Source organism: Boleophthalmus pectinirostris, unplaced genomic scaffold (genome assembly GCF_026225935.1).
Source record: "Boleophthalmus pectinirostris isolate CB_2022bp ecotype Guang Dong unplaced genomic scaffold, ASM2622593v1 HiC_scaffold_9, whole genome shotgun sequence".
Taxonomy (NCBI): Eukaryota; Metazoa; Chordata; class Actinopteri; order Gobiiformes; family Gobiidae; genus Boleophthalmus; species Boleophthalmus pectinirostris.
Genome location: NW_026571541.1, coordinates 7,893,586 through 7,920,182, shown reverse-complemented (window position 1 = coordinate 7,920,182; position 26,597 = coordinate 7,893,586). Strand labels below are relative to the sequence as shown.

The following is a 26,597-nucleotide window of genomic DNA, read 5'->3' as shown; positions in this document are numbered from 1 at the left end:
TTACTGTGACAACGCCAGCTCCTCAAACTTCTGCACCACCTTTTTGACCGACCCAAACGCCACCCCTTTTCTCCACTCTCCCCTGTCAGTGCCCTGTGCCCCCCTGTACCCCGAGTCCTTACTGTGAAACACCAGAGGAGGCGGGCTCAAACCCGTGCGAATCCTCAGCCTTCCCTGTCCCAACGCAAAAGCAGGCACCACTCCGCCGGGGTCAAACCGCGTGGGTAAGGTCACGAGATGTTCCTGGGACAGAGCGTTGTAGAAACTTAAACCTCCTCCGGTGATGTTGAGGAACAGTCCGATGGTTTTGATGCCGGGAGGGACTCTGCAGACGGGCTCCACTGTCCCGTCGTACGCAGCGGAAAAGTGCACTCCTTTTCTTTCAAACCACCAGCAACAAGAACTGTCCTGGGAGCGCACGCCTGGAGAAGAGAAGATACAACTTGAGCACTTGACATTTCAGAAAACAATGATAGTGTCTTCAACATTCCCTGGAGGTGTGATGCTAACTGTATGCATGCTCTGTCTGAAGCTTTGTTAGACTTTAATCTGAGCGTTATTTTAAGAAAGAACTGACTGAGCTAAAATTACATTATTAAAAAATAGAGCTGATTTGTGCTGTTAAATAGTCCTTCTCACACAACATTACAGATACATTAGCCCACTGTTTCTCAGTTAGTTATTCGCAAGTTTTTGTTGAATATCAAACCTCCTAAACCTAAAAAGTACTATGAACACTCGTATTGATCACAGGCTTCTGAAAACATGCTGCTTAAATCCATTTTGTATTTTTTCTCGGGTTTTCAGAGGATGCAAATACACATACATGCAGAATACCCCCAGCGTGATGTCACTGCAAAGTATCAATAGCACAGATGGGACCAAGTTGTTGTTTAAAGTAAGTCTCAAGTAAGTCTCAAGTGTTTGACCTCAAGTCCGAGTCAAGTCCCAAGTCAAAGACAGGCAAGTCCAAGTTGAGTCTTGAGTCACTGGCCCATAAGTCCAAGTCAAGTCCAAGTCATCTGCTCTGAGCTTCAAGTCATTTCAGGTCTTTAAACCAAAGTACCAAGATTTTTGCAATTTCTATGAATCTTAAACTAAACTGTACTTAAAAAGTCATGGTATATTTATATATATTTGTAGAGTGGAGCTGTAGAAATGCAATTTTTTCCTTTTTAAATGTATTGATAAGATCTTACTGTGAATCATTACGGTCAGAATAGAAATAATTCAGATTTTAAAAAGCTTAATAACAGTTATATTATCATGGAGTCTGCACTGAAATGGAAGGATCATGTTCTATGCAGTTCCCTCTGTTTTACTGTATCGTACTGTCTATTACTGTATCGTACTGTATCGTACAGTAAGACATTTGAGGATACACACAGTGTACACTGGATGTACTCACAGTACTTTAGTTACATCCAGAGTAACAAACAGCAAAGTAGGAGGGACATGTTCCAGTTTGTTCCTCTAAAATGAATCACCACATGTATTAACTGGAGAGAGAAAAAAATATTTTCTCAAAGCATAAGCATCAAGTCTTCTCAATTTACAGGCCTCAAGTCCGAGTCAAGTCCCAAGTCACTGACCTTCAAGTCCAAGTCGACTCCCAAGTCTTAGTCCATTTTATCAAGTCAAGTCTCAAGTCCTAAAAATAGTGACTCGAGTCCAAGTTACGACTTGCAGGTCCCCACCTCTGATCAATAGTAATAGTGTAAAATAATAGTGACAGAGGACTGGCTGTAGAATAAAACAGACCCAAGCTAACAATCTGAAATAACTGAAAACCTGTTCTATTCTTGGTGCTAAAATCAAAGTGGTACTAATTTATCTTCAAACAGATTAAAACCACAGCAGTAACAAGGACTCGGAGACGAAATCTGATCAAATTGTAAAATAATAATAATAATTTAAATGTTATATGCATAGAGAACAACAGAAAAATGAAAAACTCTATAACTCTGAATCTATGTGTTATGTTTTTCTGACTTCCTAAAAATGAGTTCTATCTGCGGTATGACCAAAACACAGAGGTTGCACCCTCTACTGGTAGAAATGGTTTACTACATGTGCAGGTGTTAAATCCCATTACAATGTTATTAGTGATTGCTTATAATACTATAAGAAAAACAAATGATTGCATAAACAGTGTCCAGATGACAACTGTTGAAAACTTCTCTAAACCGAACCACTCTGGGACAAATGAGAGATTGCACAATCTTGCTTCCTATAATCTATTTATCCATGTTTTTATGTTTATTTACAGAATTTTTACCTTGTGTTTACTACTCTGCAGAACAAATGCGAGTGTGCAGTGTTGACATGTGTTAAAGGGCTCATATCACGCCATTTTCTGATCTGTTATAATGTTGTTTCCTCATCACAAACATACCTGGAGTTGTGTTTTGTTTCATCACACATGTTTAACACACAAACACTGCATATTTAGTTCTTCTCTCAAACAGAAAACACTCCGTTCCACTTTATGATGTCGCGTGATGATACAGGAAGTGCCCCACTGTGTTTTTAAAATCCATACACTGTCACCAGAATCATTGTATAATTTCAGATCTGGAGTTGCACATCTTTAATGAACTAAAAGTAAAATGTAGCTGGTAACTTGAAAACTACAACTTCATGACATCACAAGGTGGAACAGAGCATTCTAAGCTATGGAGATATAGATAAACTAATAATAAATGGTTAGACAAACACGTAAGAATGAAACAAAACACAACTCCAGGTATGTTTTTGAAGCTCAAGTGTCAATTTTGTGTAGTATAGGACCTTTAAACTTTCTTATTTTGTGTCTTTCCAGTTGAAAAGAATGACAGATGGCAAACATTACGTAAAATCCTACTACTCAGTTGAAGATGGGACTAGTTCCAAACCATGGTCCTGTTTGTGATTAATGATCCCCAGCCATCAAACCAAACCAAACAGTAAATACGGACACTTCTCTCACCGATCCTGTAGAGGGCGCTGTTACAGACATCCACCTCCCAGTAATACTGTCCTTTTCGGAGCACAACATCTCCACTCAGCATGGGCATAGGCTGCACTGGACCATTGGATAAAGCAGGTCTGGTGTGACTCTTGGCTGTGTATGCTGCAGTCAGGGAGGAGTTGGAAAGACAAATAGATGAAGGGACGTGAGAGGAGTCCAAAGCAAAGTGCAGACCTAAAAATGAACAAATTGGAAAGTAAAAGAAAATGTTAAAGTTTTAAAAAGTTCACAGAAGAACTGAACATACACTGGCAAAGCTCAAAATGCTCTGTTCCACCTTGTGATGTCATGAAGCAGTTGTTTTCAAGTTACCTTTTACCTTTAGTTACTTGGAGATTGCCAATTCCAGGTCTCAAATCAACCAGATGATTCTAGTGAAGGTGTATGGAGTTTAAAAACACAGTGGAGTACTTCCTGTATGACATCACAAGGTGAAACTGAGTGTTTTCAGAGTCAATTTTGTGTAATATAGGATCATGAAACACTGTTATTATGTAACTTTGACAGATGCCATAAAGTGCAGACCTAAAAATGAACAGATGGAAAAGTAAAAGAAAATGGTAAAGTTTTAAAAAGTTCACAGAAGAACTGAACATAAACTGACAAAACCCAAAATGCTCTGTTCCACCTTGTGATGTCATGAAGTGGTAGTTTTCAAGTTAACCACTTCCTTTCACTTTTAGTTTAGTAAAGATTCGGGAATTCCAGAGCTGAAATCATCCAAATAATTCTAGTGAAGGTGTACGGAGTTTAAAGAAAGTGAAACACTTCCTGTATTACAGCATGACATCACAAGGTGGAACTGAGTGATTTCAGAGTCAATTTTGTGTAATATCGGCTCTTTACGCTCTTATTATGTAACTTTGACACTGAAATTAATGACAGATGCCATAAAGTGCAGACCTAAAAATGGAGAGATGACAAAGTAAAAGAAAATGTTAAAGTTTTAAAAAGATTACTGCATTATGGAACATACACTGACAAAACTCAAAATGCTCCGATCCACCTTGTGATGTCATGTACTTTTCACTTTTAGATTAGTAGAGATTGGAAATTCCAGAGCAGAATAAAAACTGTGCTTTCAGAGTCAATTTTGTGTAATACGGGACCTTTAAGCATTATTTTATGTAATTTTCAAACTGAAATTAATGACATAAGCCATAAAAAGCAGTTCTAAAAATGAACAAATGACAAAGTTTTAAAAGAGTTACTGCAATACTGACCATACACTGACAGTTTCATCTCCTCATCATGAAGGTCTATATCGCCATCTGCTGGGGAAATAGAGGAAGTGGGTGCGTCAAGATTCAAAGAGGTAGTGTTAATGGAATAGAAAGTAGCAATATTTTACAGATTACATTACATTATCTGTGTTACAATCAAAAACGTACCCCATACTGTAACGCTGGTGGTGTGTCTGTTTAAAGCTTCCTCCTATAAAAAAGAATGTAAACACTTCTTAGCACTGTATCTAAAATAAATACTTCACAACAAAACCACATACTTGTGATAGAAGGTAATGAGGTACGGAAGTAAAAGTACTATATTCCTGTACATTTTTTAGATATCTGTACTTTACTTAAGTACATTTCACCATGGATATTTTTTACATTTACTTCACTACATTCAGCTGTACTTTCTACTCCACTACATTTTGGATGTGGACTGAAAAGTAAAAAGTACTTTTCTTTATGGTGTGAGACCTGCTGAAATGGCTGAGACTTATTTTTAGCACATTTAATTTGAGTTAACATCCCAAATTTGAGCAAAAACACTCAAAAATAACAAAACTCATGATCAAAATGACTGCATTTCATCCTTTAATTGCTCTAAAATGGCTACATACTTTTACTTTTTACTCTTTAAGTACAATTTTAAACAGGTACTTTAATAATTTTACTTAAGTAGATTTTTTTCCTGTAATACTTTTGCTTGAGTAATCTTTTGCTTCGGTATCTGTACTTTTACCTAATTAACACAATTGAGTAATTCATCCAAATACCAAATACTGCCAAATACATATCGCAATGTTCACTAAAACACTAAGGGTTAACCCTATATTAATTGCAGCATAAATTACAATAAAAAAATAAAAAAAAAAAAAACATTATTCATTCACAAATTTTTATTCACTTTCACTAAGTTGGCAGATTTGTGTTTCTTTTTCAATAGGTAACAACTGTAGTTAATAAAAAATAATACATTTTATAGTGTAAATTTTTAAAAGTGCGCTTCTGTCCACAGGTTTTCTTGTCTTTACAAAGATCTGACCAGTAAATGTCTTGTCTCCATGGAGATAGATAAGTTACAAGCAAGAGAGAGACATCAGAATCAGTAAAGTCACTCAGTGCATCTTTAAAAATTCTATACTATTCACAACTGATTCTTATGCGTGTTAAGTCATGTTAGAATGCTGTTACCTCATCAAAAACATACCCAGAGTTGAGTTTTCTTTCGTTCACACATGTCTGAGTAATGCTGGTTTAGAAATCTGCTCTATTCCACCTTGTGATGTCATGAAGTAATAGTTTTCCAGTTAACAGATACCTTTAGGCTACATTTCCGCATAGCCGGGCATGTTGAGTAACGAATATTTCCTTTCCCCCTTTTTCCAAAATAACATCATGCACATAGCATTATTTTCAAAAAACCTTCCGTGTATATCAACCTGCATAAATACGAAGGATATGATTACTGAGTTTTGAAAGCAAGCGCCTCAGTATGATGTCACAGAGATAAAGGGGCAGTCAGTTGAGTGTGTGGACTCATAAGTATCATTGATTTAAAATGGAGTTTTGACGATAATTGTTCTGCTGTGTGTAACAGAGGCACCAGCGCCTTCACTGTGTGAGAAAGTTTCCCTTTTACCATAGAGAGAACCATGATGACACTGTTTTATAAAATATTTATGGAATCAGTTTTAAAGTTTTCATTGGTCTCATGGTTTGGGAGCATTTCTGCTAAAAACAAGAACTCCCTGAATCAGTTGGTTAAATGGATGAGTGAGGTGATTGTCCATCCTCAGAGCCGCTGGACTCTCTGTACTCGAGACAGTTACAGAGGATGTCCCAGAGGATTTCACTAAACTCAGAGTTTCAGCTGCTTCCCTCTGGTCAGAGGCTTTTAGTCCCAAGATCTAGAACGAATCATTTTAAAAGGAGCTTTGTTCAGGCTGCTATCGTATTTAAGAATACAATGTAATCTATTTATCTAAAATTGTGTGTTTTTAACATATTTAATATTTATGGTGATTTTAGCCAAGCGTGATGGATAAATTAAACTAACTGTTTATAGAACAAACTATTCTGCACTGGAGCACTGGAATTATTTTGTAATTGTGTGTTTATACGTGTTTTGTGGATGAATGAAATGTGAAATGTGGAACCTGCCTCTCAAATCTGCAAAGCAAATTTACCTATGGGTTTGAATAAACAGTGTTGGGAGTAACGCGTTATAAAAGTAACGAATTACAGTAATGCATTACTTTTTGCTGTAACGCAGTAATGTAAGGCATTACAGGGGAAAAAATAGTAATATTTTACTCGGTACAAATGTGAGTAACGCGCGTTACAATGTTTTTTTTTTTTAACCTGGATTGAAGTGGTGGGTTTTTCTTCATACAAATTCGCTAAAATCACCTCGATATCAGCAGCGGTGAAACACCGGAGATGCGCCCTCATAGACCTTCAGGTAACCGCGGGTGAAAGGACTGACAAAGAACTCCACGCTGTTTAGACCTGGTTTAGACCTGTCAGTTCTGGTTTAGACCTGGTTAGACCTGGTCAGTTCTGGTTTAGACCTGGTTTAGACCTGGGTCAGTTCTGGTTTAGACCTGGTTTAGACCTGGGTCAGTTCTGGTTTAGACTGGTTTACTGGTTTAGCCTGGTTTACCTGGGTCAGTTCTGGTTTAGACCTGGTTTACACTCGTCCCGCCCTCTATCGCAGTTCACTTTTCGCGGTCTCGCAGTTTTTTGGGGGGTTTTTTGTGCAATTTTGCATGCCCTGTTTTTTTTTCACATTGTATGAATGCGTATTGCGTTCCTCCTGCTGCGTCCTGACTGGCCAAGGGACTCCTGTCTCCTGTACAGTACAGTACAGAATGTGTTCAGCTGCCAAATTTAAATACATGTTCAGTCTCTAGCAGTGTGATTCTGAAGTGTTGTACGGTTGCAAGTTTTCTCCCCGACGAAACCCACAACGTCGACGAAACGTTCTGCACCGACAAAGGCTCCTGCACTCGCACCCAAAAGGCAGAGGAAGATGCTAAACATCACACAAAAAGTTGGACTTCTGGACACGCTGAAGGAAGGTAGAAGTTACGCGCTGTAACAGACTCTTGCACCGGCTCGGGTACCTGCAAATAGTTGCTGAAATCAGGGCCGTGAGCCCGAGCAGCAGGGCGTCCATAAAGAGCGATCGGGTGACAGCCGCTCTTACCTCCGTGAGGTGCGGAGCAGAGCCGCTCCTTTCTCCTGCGGTCACCTTCGAGCCCGTCCTGACAGTGAGTCCTGTTTTAGTCCTAGATCAGTTCTAGTTTAGTCCTAGTTCACTTCTGGTTTAGTCCTGGTTCAGCTCTGGTTTAGTCCTGGTTTAGACCTGGTTTAGTCCTGGTTCAGTCCATATACAGCGCAAAAGTTATTTTGGTGAGAGTAACTTAAAGTAATGCAATAGTAATGTAATGCCTTACATTTTAAATGCAGTAATATTGTAATGTAACAAATTACTTTGAAATGACAGTAATAGGTAATAAATAACGCATTACAGTTTCAAAGTAACTTGCCCAACAGTGTGAATAAAGCAACCTAACCTAACCTAACCTAACCTAATCTAAACACGTCATCGAGCGCCATCACAACTGCCCTAAGCCTGTGGGCGGCACCTGGATTCCATTCAAACCTGTAGCATTTATTTCATCACAGTTGTAAGTACAAATACCTTGAAAACATGTCCTACTGAGAGGGCTCGCCTCTCCACAGATATGTTAAAAAAGTGGCAAAATCTCTGACCTCCAAGCGTCATGGATATGAAACATCAGCTGTGTGTGCAAATGCAAACACATGAAAAGTGTTTGCACCAGAACAAATATGACTGCTCCGAATGCTTCTATAATCATCATCAGAGTAAAAGGTAAACACTTGGTCACACTTTTGGCGCTTCAGCTGCCTAAAACTCTCCACTTTGGCTGGAGTTTTTAGAAAGATTCGTTTTCAGAGGCGACTTCACCGTGTGTGTGTAGAAGATGCGTACAAATGAAAGGAAATGTCTCAGATTTTAAAAAATAGGTAAACAGGGCTTTAGAGTGAGATTGGTTATTCCAGGGCTGAAATAATCCAAATGATTCAAGTGAAGGTGTATGGAGTTTAAAAACACAGTGGAGCACTTCCTGTTTTACCTGTGTATTCTGTTTGAGAGAAGAACTCAGGATAAATATGCAGGGTTTGTCTGTTAAATTTATGAATGAACAAAACACAACCTTCAGGTATGTTTGTGATGAGGAAACAGCATTATAACTAATCAGAAAATAGCAAATATTCATCCTTTAATACTCCTAAATACAAATATAACCATCATGCATCACTCTTACCTGTTCACTCTGATTAGACTCCGCCCCTCTCTCCTCACAGGCGCGTCCTGAGCTCACTTTGGGATACTCCGGGAGACTGGAGACGGCTGAAGTCCACGTCCAGCACGGCAGCTCCACGGGGCCTCTGCAGCAGGGACACAGGACTGGACAAGAGTTTAGGTGTAGTCCAGGTTTCGAACTGGTTTTGGACTTCCTCTTCCTCCTCCTCCTCGTCGTCCTCGGCTCTTCTCCTCCTGCGGCTACACAGGCTCCACACATGGGATGGGAGCAGGGCAAGATCAGAGCCAGACCCCACTGCCCGCGACAAGAGGGACAAACGCAAAACTGCTGCAAAAGACTGTCCTCGTCCTCTCTTTCAAAATGTCCACTATGAAAATGAGACGTTTGTTCATGACTTATGGACATAGCCAAACGTTAAAATGCAGTAATTATGGTTCAAGAAATGTAATGTACGTTGACGAAGGGCTCGGTATTTGTTGCTATGGAGAACGCCCCAAAATGGAATACAATTTATTTAGAAACTAGTGACAAAAAAGTACTATCTGTGTACTACTTGGGCTGAGTATCATTAAAAAGTTGCCAATACGATACAAACCTCGATACAAAGGTCTCAATATGATAAGTTTTTTGATACAGTGCACTTTCGATTCAATACATACAATTCGATACAATATATTTCAAATCTATTCGATACGGTTCAGTGAAAAAAGGCTAAAACATGGCTATGAAAAGTCCAGTAAGTTTGTGCAAAAACATCCATTTTACTCAAAACTGTGAAAATCAAAATGAAATAACACAATTGTACCTCTTACACAAAATAATTTAGTAAAATATACCTAAAATTACTCTTGGCGATATATCAATACAGCAGTCCATGATATCGATACAGTTTCAATATTTTTACACACCCCTAACTATCAAAAATACACTGTAAACAATATTACTATTATCATATTGCTATCATTTTTGACACCCGTGGATCAATATGTTATCAATTTGGACATCTGAAATTGTAATATTCATCTAAAATGGCTTGATTAATTAAAAAAAACAAAAAAACGGTGGTGCCCAGAAGGAGCTGACGTCGCCGTAAACGTCATCACAACAAAGAGCTGTGAAGTTGTGGGCCCCTCCTATGAATAGCTGCACATCACACGATTATTTGTACTAAAACGGCTACGCAAATCTGCCAAATCCTACGCGTATCATGCTTCAGAAAATAAAACTGGAGAATGAAGTAAGTGACAGTGAAAATAAACTATTCATGCAGACTTCAGGCGAGTAAATGGCGAGGTAAACAACTATAATATGGTTAAAAGTTCGAAAAAATCAGCTTTAAATCATTTGTTTGTGTTTGTTTTACTTACATACTAAAGTGTAGTCCTGAAAATAAATATTCACGTGAAAAAATAAATGAGAAAAACAAGGTACATTACTGAGGTAGTACGAGTTCAATAACAATAATAATTTAACAAAACAAAGCTAGACAATGGAAACCTAGTGCATTTGTTACCACAGACATACCCTGGAACACAACAAAAATTCTTCTCACGTTTATTCAACCCATTTGAATCGGTATTTTTAGTCTACCTTTAGTGTCTTTAGTCAGTGAGAAGAACAGCAGAGAACCACACTAATGCACGGTCCTTCTACTCAGTCCACAGACAAAGCATTTCAAATCAGAAATCCTGCCACGCTTCAGCCCTCCAATAAACTAACCGGGGGGAAACAGAAACTCAAAATACCACTATATACCCACCCAAAATAAGTAAATAAGTAAATCCATTGAGCGTCAAGGCAATCCTCTGACGTAAACAGTTGTAGAAAAAGCGGTATATTCCTTTGTTGTCCCATGTCAGTTGCTCTGCTGCTGCTCCAATGGCCGGAGGAGAGATAAAAGACGCACTAGAGGAGCACTTAAGGTTTGGAGTTTCCATGGAGACGGCTCAACCAGGAAGGACGCGCGGGCGGTGAAGTGTGCGGGGAGGGGGATTGTGTCGGCGCATTTGTTTCCATTTTAATGAAGGTGTAAGAACGACGATGCAGCTGCCCTGTTTTTGAGGATGAGAAGGAATATAAGACCAGAATAGAAGGTGGAGGTGGATTTATTTATTTGTGCTCTTGATGCAGCGTTCGTCAAATTCTTTTTCTTTTCACAGTGCGGTATTAAAGCGGTATTAAAGACCAAACCAGACCAAGTTACAGGTCAGATCTGCGAAGAGGCGACCCCGCTCACAATCTTTTACTAACTTTTTTTGGTAGTTATTGCTAATGTGTGCATCGTGTCACCATGGTAACTGCTGAACATTCTGCCATAGCCATACAGGCAGAACGCCCCCAGCATGATGTCACTGCAAAGTATAGATATAAATATTGAGATAAATATACTACTACTACTACCACTACTACTACCACTGCTACTACTACTACCAATACCACTACTACTACTACTACTACTACTACTACTACTACTACTACTACTACTACTACTACTACTACACCACTACTACTATTACAACTACTACTACTACCACCACTACTACTATACTACTACTACTACTACTACTACTACTACTACTACTACTACTACTAACTACTACTACTACTACTACTACTACTACTACTACTACTACTACTACTACTACTACTACTACTACTACTACTACTACTACTACTACTACTACTACTACTACCACTACTACTACTACTACTACTACTACTACTACTACTACTACCACTACTACTATTACAACTACTACTACTACTACTGCTACCACTACCACCACCACTACTACTACTACTACTACACTACTACTACTACTACTACTACACCACTACTACCACTACTACTACTACTACTACTACTACTACTACTACTACTATTACAACTACTACTACTACCACTACTACTACTACTACTACTACTACTACTACCTACTACTACTACTACTACTACTACTACTACTACTACTACTACTACTACTACTACTACTACTACTACTACTACTACTACTACCACCACTACTACTACTACTACTACTACTACTACCACTACTGATACTACTACTACTACAGCAACTACCACCACCACTACCACTTCTACTATTACCAATACTACTATTACCACCATTACTACTACTCTATTTCACTACTAGGCTACTATTGCAACAGTATAGTATTTCATTCATTACTTCATTCATCCATCTTGTTTTCTTTTCACAGTACAGTATACAAACCTTGCTGTCTTCATGGAGACCAAACCAGACCAAGTTACAGGTCAGGTCTGCGGAGAGGCGGCCCCATTCACAATAAGAAGGCCTGTTTTTCTAGGTGTTTTCTGAACTGTAAAACCACCTGAAAATGAATAAATGTCAGGTAGATACTGTGGAACATTCCAGGCAGAGCAATGGCATATCCATAGAAACAAGCAGGTAACAGATTGAAAAAGTTACATAGTGCACCTTTAAACAAGTCTCTCTCACATTCTAGCTTTGTTGAAAATGAAACACTTTAATGAAAATGCAATGTTTAAATCCATTTTTGTATTCGTTTAGACAATCTTGAAACTTTTTTTTTTTTTTTTGTAGTTATTGCTTCTGTGTGCATTGTGTCACCATGGTAACTGCTGAACATTCTGCCATAGCCATACAGGCAGAACACCCCCAAGAGGATGTCACTACAAATATAGAGATAAATATTGAGATCAAATGAAAAAATGAAGGTATATCACAAATAAATAATTACATAAATAGGTGATGATACAGATAACACAGGGCATATAATTACTTCTACTACTACTACTACTCCAACTACCATTACTACCACCACCACTACTACTACCACTGCAACTACTACTACCACTACCACTTCCACCACTACTTCTACAGCTACTACCATTGCTACTACCACTTCTACTACCACTTCCACTACTGCTACTAGCACTACTACCACTACTACTGAGACTGCTACTACCACTATAAGTATCACTTCTACTACTACTACTACCACTTCCACTACCACTGCCACTACTACTACTACTACTACTACTACTACTACCACTACTACTACTACTACTACTACTACTACTACTACTACTACTACTACTACTACTACTACTACTACTACTACTACTACTACTACTACTACTACTACTACTACTACTACTACTACTACTACTACTACTACTACTACTACTACTACTACTACTACTACTACTACTACTAATCTATTTTGCCACTAGGCTACTATTATATACTAGTATAGTATTTCATTCATTACTTCATTCATTCATCTTGTTTGTCTAATTCTCGTAAGCAATAAACTGTGACTGGAAAAGTGGATCCTAGCAACTCTGATCCTCTGGACAACAATGAGCCCCTCGTCACAGAGCAGACAAAGACACAGACATCAACCATTCACGCTCACATTCATTCTTGAAAAAGAATCTCTACGTACTACTTTAATAACAGTAAAACAAGAGGAAGTCCACTATAGAACATGACCAAACTGGGAAAATGCAGTTTTTGCTACTACGTGCAGTTATTCACAGTTTTCATTGTGTGTTTCATATCCTGTTGTAATGAGAGCTGCTCTTGTCATATTAGGGAGTAACTGTCCTTGTGTTGTGCCTTGTGTTCCCCTTCTTTTGATCATATTTGGTTAGACACTTCTATATGTTTTCTGAAGTCTGAAGCTAGTTCAGACTTGTCCTCTGCCTCTCTTTGCAAAGATAATAAATAAACTTTTATTTTTGTTGCATCAATGTATGTCTGTTATTTAAAAAGATAATTTTCCACGACAGCTCCTTTCTGCATCCACTTCATATTTTTAAAAGTTGGACCTATCATTATGACAGAAAATGAGCTCATGAAGGCTACAAGCTGCTGTTTTTGGGACATCTTCCATTTGCTCTGTGGATTTCATTTTAAAAGATGTTTTCCCTAACATTTATAAAAGAATAAAAAAATAAACATTGGTGTGCATTACTGGACCACCTGGCCAGCTAAAACCACACGCTATGACAGTGTGGTTCTGGAACCACATCCCGTCTCACCGATTTCAGTTAGGCATGATTGACAGGCAGATTAACCAAAACAAACAGACTGAGACAAACAAACATGGCGGCTTACTTGCAAAAAATAATGCAAAGAGAGAGAGTGAAATCAGAATCATGAACTCATTGATCACAGGTCAAATTTATGCAATATGTTGTTCAGAATGTTGCAAGAACTTTTAAAAGATGTGTTCTGCATTTCAGAGACACATGCAACAAATTAGAAGCATTGGTTTCACCATCCCAAGTCTGGACGGAGGTGTTTCACACTCAGTAGTCAGTAAGTGAACTGAGGTGAAGTGAAGAGCCGTAGTGACCAGGGACCCTCACCAAGATGTAGGAAAGTTAAAACTCACACTTTACTACATTCTGGCTATTTCAAAAAATAATAAAAATGGCAGTTCTCCCCCACAAAAAATATGGTATAGGAATGACACCAAAAAAACTGCCAGTTGAAATATGAAATTTGACACAAAAGTATATTGTGACTAGCCAGGTTGGCGCCACCTAGTGCCTCCACTCAATTTCATTTCTTTCCAGCGTCTAGGTCAGGAATCGAAATACACTAGATGGTTTGCAAGAAGTCTGGAAGTTGAAGACCGTGCACCGGCCAATCAGGGAAGAGCTGTGAAGTCATGATGTCAAACTCAAGCGTCTGTCTGGGTCCCTTTTGTGGTACAACACAACAGTAAACAAAGCGGTCGAGATGGATGTAGACGAAGCTATACATTCAGTGTTGGCAACAATTCCAGAGATCGAGGATTTAAAGCCGGAACAAAGAGAATGTTTGAACTGTATCAAGGGGAAAGACGTTATTGCCCTTCTTCCTATGGGATTTGGCGCATTACATACGTCACGACCAAATAGCAGTGATTGGTTAAATAAAAAAAATACCCGCCTACTGTTGAACGAAATAATCCTAATGCTGCAAGGTCAGACGGTTTTCACGAAGTGTAAAAGTAAGGGTAGGGTCAGGTATTAGGGTAGAGTTAGAGGTCAAGGTTAGGGTCAGGGTTAGGGTAGCCAGGGTTAAAAGGTTAGGGTTAGTGTTTGGGTGTGGGTATAGGAGCGGGTAAACCATAGACTGTATATATAAATGTACATAGCTAACGTGCAAGCCACTGTGTTCCAAACAGGATGTTCGCACACAGCTCTTCCAGCGCCTACCGACCCTGGCTCCCAGTGACTTACATTAGCATTGGAATATTGCCATCCCTCTCTCTGCTGTGACTGCTGCTCTCATCCTCGTCATTTTGCTCTTAAAATGTTTGTATTAACCCGCTCTACACGATCCTGTTTTTGTTTTTGTTTTAAATATATTTTCCATCAAAAAAATCCTATTCATAATACAGACCGTGGCTCCAGATTCACCTCTGTAACTGTTGCATCACGAGCTTCATTTGAGTTGAGCCAAATGCTATGGGTAACATAACATCACACTTTTTTATACAGTCTGTGGTGTGAACTTGGGCGTGAGGCAGACTTGGCGTAGGCGCGATGTGGGTTACTTGCGGCTATATTGTGTCTCATTACTCAATAACTTTCTAACCTCGACAGTAATACGCATTCTATGTTTTCCCAAAGGCGTTTCATTGCAATTCAAATGTGCGTTGATGACATATGCTCATTATAAAAAAGCTCGGGGAGTCATCCGAGGATACTGTGCCTGTAGCGTTTTTACATTCACAATTCTCCTGGTGCGGTTCATGCCAGTGCTGTCTGCTCTGTCCTATTTGAGTTTGGGATCAACAGTCAAACATTAACTTTGGCCAAATACATCTCATGCTTACCCACACAAAAATCCTGTCTTGCATATTTAACCTTTTAGCTTAACATGCTGGCTCCTGCCACTTGTGTCTTTTTACTTTGTTCTTAGCACCACAAATGAATTCTTAAAGAAGGACGAGTGCAGGCAGATAAGAAAACTAGTTTTGTAATTTCATGTTGCTAGAGATACCCTGGGATATACTTAGAAAACATTTGTTGTAATGACGCATGAAAATTACACAGATGACAGACACCATGAGACCAGCTACGGGTTATGGCGTATAGCAGTAAGTATACTTTTCTACTATTTTAACAATGATAAATATCTCTGAAACCCATGAATACCGATCTGACATTATGGAAATAGGAGAAATCTCAGTCAGTAATAAATACTACTACTTCTACTAACACTACTACAATCACTACAGCTAATGCTTCTGAAACACACAAATAAACACCACATTATGACCTTTTAAAAACATAAATACCATTCCTCGTTGTTTCCCTTTCATAATTGTTTACATTTTATTCAACTAGGACTGTGAGAGTGGGCACGAGTTGTTTGACACGTATATCTTTTAGCATATTCGACTTTCTGTGCAGTGGTGGAAAGTAATGAAGTAGTTAAAAGTTAAAAGTATCTGGTATACAGAGAGCAGGTATCTGTACTTTTTGAACAGGACATTTTTGAACAGGACTGAAAAGTAAACGCATTTTTATTATAGTTTGAGATCTGCTGAAAAGACTGAGGGTTTATTTTTAACATGTTCATATTTGAGCAAACACAAATATACACATAAAAACAGTTATTTCTACTGAACAAAATTCAGCACAAATCCTTATCAACAAGCTATCTCTACATTTGAAATTTTAGTAGAGCTCAAAATTTTTACCCTTTAAGTCCATTTTGAAACAGCTACTTTAATACTTTTAGATTTTTATGTGATACTTTTACTTTTATTTGATAATTTTTCCTTGTTTTATTTTGCTCCAGTATCATCTGCCACCTCCACTGCTTCCATGGTAAAATAAAAAAAATCATAAATCTGTATTTGTCTGGATCACATGTTCTGGTAACTTTATTGAAGTAGCGGTTCTCACTGTACTCTGGTGCCAAACATGATTTCCAAGGAAGAGTATCTTGAGTGTATTATCTAAAGTACTAATTAGTCATGTGGTAAAGTTTAACCCAGAATATTTTACGTCACTGTAGTCACTACGCCTACGGATCCACCTACAGATTCAAGAAGCAGTCAGGTTCATTCTTTTTAAGTGACACATGTGAAAGTAAAAAGCCCATTGGTCATCTTACAAATACAAATACAAATTATCTCTTCTTCACATCAACACAACTGAGTTCTTCTTGATTCTGCCACGAGCTGCACGTTATGGACTATAGAAGTAAGTGCAATATTCTAGCATGCTGACAGTGGTTTATAAATGCTTTTTTCATTGAAATATTTCTATGTATAATATGCAGTAGCCTTATTCAGCAGAAAGCCAAGTATGTGGGTCATTTGTAAGTATGCAGCAAATCATAATTTAAAAGAGAAAGTGGCAAGTTATTACCATTACAAGAAAAACAAATTGAACTTTTTTCATTGTTTTTGTTTACCAGTTAAATCTGTCAATATACAATTTCACATGGAAAGAACAAAAAAAATGCATCAAAATATTTAATTTAAATGTTATTTTTTCAATGGATATAATCATATTCAGAAATCTATTGCTTTGCCAATATTATGTAACAGCTGAAATGAATAGTGTTAAAACGTTAAATGATGATTTAACTAGTGCTGTCATGCGATAAAAAAAATTGAGAGATTAATTAATTATGATCTGTAATTAATTAATCTAATTAATCTCATTTTAATCTCACCTAAAAATTGCTGAGAAAAGCCTTCAATTTGAGGTATTTTCATTTAAAATTCATTATTACATTATTGTGGCAGATCAAAAGACTGATATAGAACAAAAAAAAAGTGACTTGATAAAGTCATTTATTGTTTAACAAATCTCTCCAAATTGGCTGTTGAGCCCAAGTCTCCATGAATAAGAAACTGTTTGCTGTAAAGTAGCAAAGACGAGGAAATCTGAACATAATAACTTTTGTCTACTTAAAGACAATAAAAAGTCCAGTCTTTCCTTAACCATGTTAAAAATATTATTGATAGAGAAATGCTTTATATATGAGATCACTGGTTTTAGTCCTTGTTTTAGTCCTGGTTTAGACCTGCTTTAGTCCTACTTTAGTCCTAGTTTAGTCCTGGAATGGATTAATCCTGGTTTTAGTCCTGGTGTTATTTCTGGTTTAGTGCTGGTTTAGTCCTGGTTTAGTCCTGGTTTAGACCTGGTTTAGACCTGGTTTTAGTTCTGGTTTTAGTTCTGGTTTAGTCCCGGTTTAGTCCTGGACTGGATTAGTCCTGGTTTTAGTCTTGGTGTTAGTTCTGGTTTAGAGGCTCACAGGAGGAAGCGCGGTTTACACAGCGTAGCGAGAAAACACGATCCACACGCGGCTCACGGGAGCACGTCGGTGTCCGCGCAGTAACTACGGAAGGAAACGTGGTCCGCGCGTTCTCAGGTTAATGACGATGATGAAGGTGTGTGTTTGTTTGTGTGTGTTTGTGTGCGTGTCCCCTCATGTGGCAGGTCACTATAGGACAGTAGTGCAGACATCATGAGTCTATGCAGGTTGTTTTCACCAGTGACATTTAAGTTGTAGGCGATTTTATATTTGTTATTTTCTTTTATATTTCACGTCGGGAGAATAATTTCCAAGACACGAATGTGTTTTTACCTGTGCACTGCTGCTGCCTCTGTTCTACTGGCTCTTCGACCTCGTCAATTGTGTGACTGACGCCGCAAACGTGAACATGATGTTTACGTCGCTCTTACTGCGCACGTTTTGTGTGGGTTTCCGGCAATGAGTGGGATTACCGAAATAAAAAAATGTATAAATGTGTTTTTTTTTGTGTGTGTGTTGTTGTTGTCCCAACAACACATAAAAACAGGTTTTATAATAAAGCAACTCGCATACAGAAACACTAAAGTTAGAGATTAAAAATGAGATTAACGCGATTAAAAAACATAACGCGCTAAATATGACTGTAATTAATTAATCGCAATTAACGCGATAATTTGACACCCCTAGATTTAACACAGTGAGCTCTAGAGTTTAGTCAGTAATTGAACCAGGTTCAACATTTGTGAATTTACCTTTTGGATATTTCATGGTAAAGTACAATGTAATCAATAGAAAACAGTGTCTCCTGCCTCTGCTGCATCACATTCTAGAATCTGAAAACCTCCCATATGGGACTTGGTCATTTCGGAGGCTGTTTTCTCCAAAAATGTTCTCCCACAGAGACAGACTGCTTCAATCTGTTTATGTATTAATTATGCATGTGCATTTACTAAAACTGAGTCAGTACTGGTTAAAAAGGTTGTAGTAAACATTTTGTATTGAAGGCACCAAAAACTTTTAAGATTTATGTTTTGTTGAAAAAGATTAATTATTATTAAATACTAATTACAAACTACCTAAACCTTTAGGGCAAACTCCAAAATTAAAAACTGGGACCAAATTTGGCCAACGGGCCTGAGTCTGACATGTCTTCTTTAGGGTATGTTCTACTTAAAGATAGACAGTTTGTTAACTCAAAAACTGTAGTTTTGGTACTCAATTTTTTATTTTTTTTTAAATTTATTTTATTTTTTTATATATAATCAGTACATTTTTTTTTTTTTTTTTAGTATTCCTAACCTGTCAGGTTTTACAGTACATACACCAAACAGTCCTGTACCAAACAATGTACAATTCTGTCCTTAACAAGACTTACCATACAGAAAGATTTGTTGATATCTAACTTTTTTTTTCAAGTAATACCAAAGAAAAAGGCAAAAATGAAGCAAGCAATACTCCTTCCACAAAACTGACTCTTGTGAGTTTTAAGCCATGATGAGGAAACAACATTATAATATAGATCAGGGAATTCAGATTTGTATGTCCTGAATTTGTGCAACTTTAGACATTTTTAAACTACTTTATTTGACTACATGAAAACAAAACATGACAAAATTAAATTTTCCCTTCAACATATGCATGTAAATAACAGACATTTGTATTTGTATTTATATAATTTTATGCATCTGCAGTGTCTCGCCTTAACCACGTAACATATTATAAGAGCTACATCAAATATATTATGACCCCATAAACCTTTATTTCCTCCATAAACCACAATGCTGAAACACAAAGGTTAAGGTTAGAGTAGACAAAAAATAAGCACAACACACACAGTCATCAGAGCGAAGCTGTAAGTTTACAACACTTTGAACAATAACTGGCTATGACTGCATTTGTACCCTGTGAATTTAAGTGATGCAAGATTTCCCCGGTCTAAATAGAAAGCATGTCTGCAGTAGTATCAGGCTGAAATAGGAAAGTGTACATTGTTTTGAGTCTGTTTGTCCCTATAGGGTTTCTGCTGCTGCTGATCGGAGGGCTGTTCTTTTATTTACCTGAAGCAGAGGTCAAACCTGTGAACTTCTGGTGCAAACCTGAGATCAGAGCAAAGTGGAAGGAGAATGCTGGGGACAAGATCGAAAGAATGGTGAAGATTTTTTTAGATTTAAAAGCAAAATTTGTGAAACTTAAAATGGATTCTTTTTCTATGAGCCCTCTGACCCTCAAGATAGTTTTTAAGGGATTTTTCTCATTGACTTTGATGACAAAAAGCCCCAAACCTAGCACAAAAGATTCTATTTGATCCTAAAAATAGTACTGAAACTCTATATTAAATTGAGCAGCTGTCACTATTTAAACAATTGGCATACAAAGGACAAAACTGGACCTGCTCTAAAGAATTAGAGCTATCCCACCTTTGTCATATTAAAGGTGCACTCTGTAACTTTTCTTGAGGAGGGTCCCGTCAAATGCTTTTCTCCATGGAAGATGTTATAGCTTTGTCTAAAATGTTTCACAGTATGGCATTAGACCTTTCTATCTTCATGGAGACCAAACAAGACCAAGTTACAGGTCAGATCTGTGGAGAGGAGTAATTTTGAGCTATAAAACTGTACAGTGTAATAATTGTAAGGTAGAGTTATTTAATGTCATACTGTGGAACATTCTAAGCAGAGCAATGACATATCCATACAAACAAGCATGTGACGGAATCTCCACCAGAAAAGTTACATAATGCACCTTTAAAGAAACATTTAAAGGGACAGTTTGGAAATTTAGAGAGGGCGTTGTTGGAGACGTGTGGAGACACTTTTTAAAATATTCCATCCATATTCGCAGAGGTCGCTCGTGCTAGGCTAGCGCATGTCAATGGCCATAGTTATCTTGCCACAAAAACAGTCTTACCCACTCCACAAAACACCTGAAGCAAGTCTATTATTACACCAGACTGTCCATGTAAATGTCTGTGTCGATAGAATAATGTTTGAAATAAAACTAACCTTGCATTGCACAAATCGTTGCATGTTGAGGGACTATTTTCTCATATATCAGTCCGCCATTGCCAAGATTTCTATCAGGAAGTTCAACTCACTGCTGCTGCTCAGACATAAATCCTTCAAGGTTAGTTTTACTTCTAAAATTATTCTGTCGACACAGACATTCACATTGACAGTTTAGTGTAATCATAGATTTGCTTCGGGTGATTTGTGGAGTGGGTAAGACTAACTATGGCCATTGACATGCACTAGCCTAGCACCAACGACCTCTGCAAATACAAGGACTGGATGGAATATTTACAAAAGTGTCTCCACATGTCTCCAACACTCTGGCTCACTAGGAAATGAGGTCCTATGTCCAAAATTTCGAACTGTCCCTTTAATATTTTTGCAAACGTACATTAAAGATTTTTTCATCTGCTTTGTGCTATGCTATCAAAATGAGTTTGAAATGTTGATATTGTGACAAATCTACTGTCTATTTGCACAGATAAAATGCCAAGGTTCAAGTGATGTTCAGGCCACAACAATCCAGTGTCCGTTTGTGGGGATCAACTATCAGCGTTGGGACAATCTCACAGTCAGTAATGTATTTTTACTACTAACACTACTACAGTCACTACAGCTAATGCTTATGAGACACACCAATACACACCACGTTATAAATCTTTTTTTTTTCTTCCAAAAATTATTCAAAGGTGCACCATGTATATATGTGTATATCTGCCAAGAATGTTCCACAGTATGACATTAAACAGCTCTACCTTACATTTATTCAACCACTGCAGGTGGGTTTTATAGCTCAAAAACACCTAGAAAAACAGGCATTCTGACTGTGAGTGGGGTAACCTCAACACAGATCTGACCTGTAACTTGGTTTGGTCTCCATGAAGATAGAAAGGTTTAATGCCATACTGTGAAACATTCCAGACAAAGCTATAACATCTCTACACAGAAAAGCATTTGATGGACTCTCAACCACATTGCATAATTATTTACATTATATTTAAATAATAAATGTTATATATTTTCTTGCACATTTACTGTGAGAGAGTGGACACTGTTTTGATAATTTGATTGTATATTAATATGTCTCTGGTAAAATACCCTTGCACATCTGTATTTGCTCAAACCAAATGACTTCACTGAACTCTTCTTTTTATATTCCTGTTTCAAAATTTATTTCCAAAGCATACATATCTGTCTTGTCTTGTCAAACAAGATTATATAATCAGACTATTTCAGTGAGCTCAATGATAGTCTATTATTTACAGATAATAACATGTCTCTCAGCTAAGATTAAATGATGTATTTCAGTCCCCTCTGATAGTTTTGACCTCATAAGCAGCCATATATATACTGGTATGGACAGACCGTGCATGTCCCTGAAAAGTGTTTGCAAAGCTGCATAGTAACCACAAGATGAAGTCATGCCAGGAGAAAAGGGGTTAGGGTCCCAGAATAAGCTCTAATCACACTTACTGGAAGACGTTTGAAAACTGCAGATGATGATTCAGCAACGGTGCCAAAACTTTCCATGGAGCATGTGACTCTAATCACTTCGATGTTTTACAGGGTGCTGGTTGGAACTATTGATCTACCAAACATAATGGAATGCTACCTTAAAAAAAAAATAGACATATTATAATAGACAAATGAATAGGCAATTCATAAAAGGAAAAAAGAAAGTATACAGTGCCATCTAGATGAAGAAAACCGGGCCATTTTCCTAGGTTTTCCTGGATTTTGTCAGAGTTACTATCAGCAACAGAGCCCAAAAGAAGTTATCATCTGCATGTTTCCAAATGTCTGTAGGTTTTGTGATGTAAGCATGAAAAGAGCCTCTTCCTATTCATTTTTACTAGAGGGGAGGCTTCTTTAGTCAGGCTGGTGCCACCTAGTGTCTCCACTCAATTTAATTTCTCTTCAGCAACTAGGGTCAGGAATCGGAATACACTAAACCAGGGGTGTCCAAACGTTTTCATCAAGGGCCACATATGTAAACACAGATGAAGCAGAGGGCTGATCGAGGGCCATAGACTGGTGCTCAGTACAGTGAATAATTGAAATATGTGCATGTTTAACACGTTAGAATGAGGCATCAGTCTTTATTCATGCTAAAATCCTTAAAACCACACACTAAATATTAAATATTAGCTTTAATAAGGTAGATTTTCAAACTTGCAGTAAAAAGTAAACTTTTTATTGCTGCAAAGCAATTTGGGCCAATTCACCTGGAAACCTGTGGGCCAAGAAAAATTTGTCTGAGGGCGCATTTTGCCTATGGGCCATATTGGGCATGCCTGCACTAGACGCAACATGTTTACAAGAACCCCGGAAGTTGTAGACCGCATACCGGCCAATCAGCGAAGCGCTTTGACGCCATGACATCAAACTCAAGCATCTGTCTGGGTCCCTTTTGTGGTACAACACAACAGTAAACAAAACGGTCTAGATGTTTGTAGATGAAGACATACATTCTGTGTTGGCAATGATTCCCGAGATCAAGGGTTTAAAGCAGGAACAAAGAGAATGTTTGGTGAATTTTATCAAGGGGAAAGACGTTATTGTCCTTCTTCCTATGGGATCTGGGAAATGCTGAATATACCAGTTAGCCCCGTTAGCAGTGCATTACATACAGTAAGTCACGACCAAATAGCAGCGATTGGTTAAATTAAAGAAAGCATCTGCCTACCTAATGCTGCGAGGTCAGACAGTTTCCACGAGGTGAAACCGGCTCTAATGCTTGGCATTAGAAAAGAAATATGAAAACTTAATGAAAAGCAAAAGGGCTGATAAGACTTGGCAGCGATAGCTAAAGGATGCAGTCATACATGGCACGGTGAATCATCTACTGTTTACTCCCTTAAAGGTCAACTATTTCTTTTGAATTTCATTTATGCAATTTGTGGTGTTGCAACAGGATTTAATAATAAGTGACATTTAAATGCATCAGAATAATTTATTTTATGAAACGCCTGAAGGATTCACATAGGAATCATGTTTCAGAACATGTTTGTTCAGGATGTGACATTTTCATCATAGAATAAGACACACAATTATAATTGTTGTTTATTTAACAGGTGCCAATTCCAGTATTGTGAAAGTTTTTATTACTGTTTAACTGACTAGTTTTGAAACAGGTAATAGTAGGAAGATACTTAGATTGGGCCTAAAAATACAAATACATAGCATTTTTTAAAGATTTTTTTTTTTTAAGTTTAAAATCTTGAAAATGTTCTACCTTTAAAATGAACTTTGACAACATCCACTCACAGGGAGAATAAAATGAAATGACTTGTGTATGTTTTTCAGCTTTTAGAAAAGTTTTCCGAGACAGTGAGTGACCTGCAGGTGTTGGAGAGGGGGCTGGAGGAGGCACAAAACCAAACCTCTTTAAGCTGTCAGCCTCTGTTAAACACCATCAAGCTCCACGTGAGGAATAACATGGCCATACTGCAACGTCAGATACAGGTGAGGCACTGATATCGATATCAACTGATACCAATATAAGGAAAGAAAGTGACATTTATTTCCTTAAAACATGTGAATAAAAGTTCAAACATTATGAGACGTCTAAGGCCAAATTCAGCCTATAAATTGTCTTATTTCATCCAATTAAAGGTCCAACCAGGATAACGTCAGAACCACTATCATGAAACTGATACTTGATACAGCACATTTTTCAGTATCAATATAGTATTGATATTTGAGATCAATATGGGTATTGGTGTATCCTATTCATAATGATGTCATAACATTACATATAGAGTATGGCTGGGTATCATTAAGAAGTTGCTGATACAATACATACTTCAATACATATTCCACAATACAATACATATCTCGATACAGTGAGCTTTTGATTCGATACAATATATATTTCAAAATCGATTCGATATGATCCAGTAAAAATAATGGTTAAATCATGGCTGTGATACTAAAAGTCTTTGCTACACCGCTTTTTATGCAAAGTTCATATAAAATACGCCCATTTTAATCATCAAAACTGCAAAAATGTCAAATGTGTTGCATAAATGAGCTTCCTTCCTCTAAACAAGCAACAAAATTGTAGTGCTGCGACAAAATAATTTTGTAAAATATATCGCCAAGAGTTAAATATTTTTGCACAACACTAATATAGAATATTAGAGTATTGAAATATTTAATTTGAAAGAGAGTGCATGATTCTTTTTGTGATTCTCGCATTTTAACTTAATTTGTTTGGATAATAACTATTGTAAATATAACTTATAGTTTTACACCAATCTAGAAGAAATTTGCAAAGAGAAGTTGAAAAATATGTTGAATATTACAAGAAGTAGAGAGTTCAAACATACTGATGGCATCACACTAGGGAGAATTGTCCTCAAAAAGAAAACTGGAGTTGTGTTTTATTTTATTCACACATGTTTGAGTAACTGCTTATATTAGTTTGTCTACATATCCAAAGCTCAAAATGCTCCGTTACACCTTGTGATGTCATGTCGTTCAGAAGAGATGGACAGTTAGGCCAGGAGCCAGGTCCACTCCTCAGGTCATCTTGGGCTTAAACTGAAGATTATAAACTTGGGGAGTTTTTTTATGTACATTTGAGGCAGTGATATCAGGGTATCCCCAGGTTTGACTACACCAAATTTATGACTTTTTTAAGACCTTTTTAAGACCTCTTAAATGGAAATTAAGACCAACATCGCACCCAATATGTGGGCGAAAAACCCCAGATCCAATTCTAATAATAACCAATTACTCACTGCTTTAAATGACAAAAAATACTTTTATTATAAAATCTCATTCAGAATTGATTTATATTAGGATGCATTGCTTATAAATTAGCCAAAAATATTTATAACTTTCTAACAAGACAAACTAAATATTGTATGCACTCCAAATTAGACGTTCATTCACATTACATGAGTTCACTGTTTTTTTTTCCCCTCCATTTGATATTGTACTGCTGCCTTTATGAAAAAAAAAGACTTGAACAACATAATTTAAAGACTTTTTAAATCCTTTATTTAGGAACATGGAATTTAAGACCTTTTTAAGACTTTTAAGACCCCGCGGCTACCCTGGATATATGTAATAAAATGCTTGAAAATGATTACTTTTGATGACAATTTGTTCAGTGGACAGGCATTTTTTTGTCTTTTGGGGTATGTTGAGGCTGATATTTGACAGTAGAAAGGCAGCAAGCCCCAGATATTTTTTTCTGCTAGTTTCCCCCGTGTGTCAGGATACACCATGCAAAATTTTAGGGTTATTTGACCATTTATGCAGTTTCAGTACCTTAATATTTACAGTTACATAATTTTGCTGTGATTTTTGGGCCTTGAGACCAAAGGGGGCCAAGTTGGAGTTGGTCCCTATCAACTTGTGATGATCCAACATATAAGATAAAAGGAAATAATAGTGAAAAAAGGTAGCAAAAAACATCCTGAGCAGTTTACCTGGCTCCCGGCCTAAATTCCAAGGCTGAAATAACAAGGTGGAACAGTGTTCTACTCTAGGTGTGTCTGATGTTTTCATGCAGAAACAACATTATATCATAAATCAGAAAATGATGTAACATGTGTGTTTTGGTTTACTCACAGAACGCCACATTGAAAGCCTCATCTTCTCTGCAGACGTGCTCAGGTCTCTCGGAAGTCCTCAAGCGCTACCTCAAACTTCTACAGGGAAAACTGGAGCTGTTTGTGAAATCTTACGCGGACATCGTC

General features: G+C 37.5%; 1 protein-coding gene across 1 annotated transcript; it reads right to left on the bottom strand.

Annotated features, from left to right (window-relative positions):
- Nucleotides 1–26,597, bottom strand: LOC129407257 (probable E3 ubiquitin-protein ligase MID2). Its single transcript, XM_055147855.1, has 6 exons — nucleotides 26,470–26,597; nucleotides 8,595–8,961; nucleotides 4,402–4,444; nucleotides 4,234–4,281; nucleotides 2,969–3,184; nucleotides 1–422 (listed from the first exon to the last, which is right to left on the bottom strand). Exons 2-6 carry the CDS (start codon nucleotides 8,850–8,852, stop codon nucleotides 1–3), a joined length of 987 nt encoding a protein of 328 aa, XP_055003830.1. The 5' UTR covers nucleotides 8,853–8,961; nucleotides 26,470–26,597.